This window comes from Aplysia californica, unplaced genomic scaffold (genome assembly GCF_000002075.1).
Source record: "Aplysia californica isolate F4 #8 unplaced genomic scaffold, AplCal3.0 scaffold01017, whole genome shotgun sequence".
Lineage (NCBI taxonomy): Eukaryota > Metazoa > Mollusca > Gastropoda > Aplysiida > Aplysiidae > Aplysia > Aplysia californica.
Genome location: NW_004798287.1, coordinates 73,343 through 75,209, shown reverse-complemented (window position 1 = coordinate 75,209; position 1,867 = coordinate 73,343). Strand labels below are relative to the sequence as shown.

Sequence of the window (1,867 nt, the reverse complement as noted above, 5' to 3'; positions counted from 1 at the left end):
GCGTGTGCTAACCATGAGACCACCGCGTGTGCTAACCATGAGACCACCGCGTGTGCTAACCATGAGACCACCGCGTGTGCTAACCATGAGACCACAGCGTGTGCTAACCATAAGACCACCGCGTGTGCTAACCATAAGACCACCGCGTGTGCTAACCATACCACCGCGAGTGCTAACCATAAGACCACTGCGTGTGCTAACCATAAGACCACCGCGTGTGCTAACCATGAGACCACCGCGTGTGCTAAGGAAATCTCCACAGTTGCTACGTGTGGCTTTTTGACTTGCTCTAGCTCACTTACTATAAGCACTCGATATAGCAAAATAGATGTCAAATACAAGAGAACTGAACACACAATCCATTGGCGTTACTCATTTTTAGGTATAAGTATTCTGTAGAAGAATTTGGCAGGTGAAAGTGAGGTTTTTAACTCACTTCAGACGGTTCATGCAAGCCTTGTGAGATCAACTTTGGAATATTTTTTTGGCCACACAAATCACACATGCGTCGCGTGACCCGCCTCGTACCCTTGTTTGGCCAGACCTGAGCTACTTAGTTTCGTATCTTTGCGGCCGATTGTTATTAAGTTATTGAAGGTGAAGGACAGTCACCCCAACTGGGATTTAACTGACCAGAACTAGCGCTATGTTTTTTTTTCTCTATACAGCTGATAGTTATACAAGTATCCCATAATATTGCTGTTTTCCACACTTCTGTAGGTTTTCCTTGTCCTAGAGTCTCAGACAATGATGTGTCAGATACACCAGGACCCTGGAGATGTACCCGAACACGGCCAGAGTCCTAGTTTTCGGGCTAGATCTAGCACCACTAATTCTAGTACTGGTGCTGCTGTACACACAACGAGATCTCATTTTGGTACCCTACATCTGTCTCATGTAACTCCGGGTATGGGTCTGAATCAACGCACAGATCAGATTTTATATCTTCTCCAAACACTCACAGATGCATACAAATCAAAACAGAACACTTTTTATTTTTGTTGTTGTGAATTCCATTCTACCTATCACGTCTCTGGAAATGTTTTTGGAAAACCAAAGTCATGCCACTTTATAAAAAATCATACAAATTAAAGTATTAGACTTAGACAACTTTAGTGTTTTGTATTAGATTAAGCTTGAATGTTACTTTACTGTGTCCATAAATAATTACAATAGGGTAATTCTGAGAGTTGTGGTGGTGTTTTGAAATACCCCCCCCCCCCAAATGCCAGTCTTCAGCGCTAGTGACTGGTGAAAGGGGCCAGTAGTCAGTGGATCGAAGGGAAGTAACCACAGTTATAACTGACCTGCAAGTGATGACCACAGTCTTCTCCCCGTCCCAGGCAGGGTTGTCGGCCATGACCTTGGCGTGTGTCGTGATGTCCTGCGGGGCCAGTTGGGGCAGCTCGTTGGGCTGTGTGTGGATCCAGCCCAGGGGCTCCATCTCCTGAGACAGACACAGGTAGATCAACACACAGGTGAGTCAACACACAGGTAGAACAACACACAGGTAGATCAACACACAGGTGAGTCAACACACAGGTGAGTCAACAGACAGGTAGATCAACACACAGGTGAGTCAACAGACAGGTGAGTCAACACACAGGTAGAACAACACACATGTGAGTCAACACACAGGTGAGTCAACACACAGGTGAGTCAACACAAAGGTGAGTCAACACACAGGTGAGTCAACACACAGGTGAGTCAACAGACAGGTGAGTCAACAGACAGGTGAGTCAACACACAGGTGAGTCAACACACAGGTGAGTCAACACAGTGATACAAGACACACAGGTGAGTCAACACAGTGATACAAGACACACAGGTGAGTCAACACAGTGATACAAGACACACAGGTGAGTCA

At 45.8% G+C, this 1,867-nt stretch overlaps 1 protein-coding gene across 1 annotated transcript in view; it reads right to left on the bottom strand.

The window, feature by feature from the left end:
- LOC101848853 (pre-mRNA-processing-splicing factor 8) overlaps positions 1-1,867 on the bottom strand; it is a gene marked incomplete in the record, with an annotated part of 48,831 nt that overhangs the window by 3,138 nt on the left and 43,826 nt on the right. Inside the window, 1 exon segment of the mRNA XM_013089673.2 lies at positions 1,308-1,447. Within this exon segment, the coding sequence (XP_012945127.1) occupies positions 1,308-1,447 (140 nt within the window).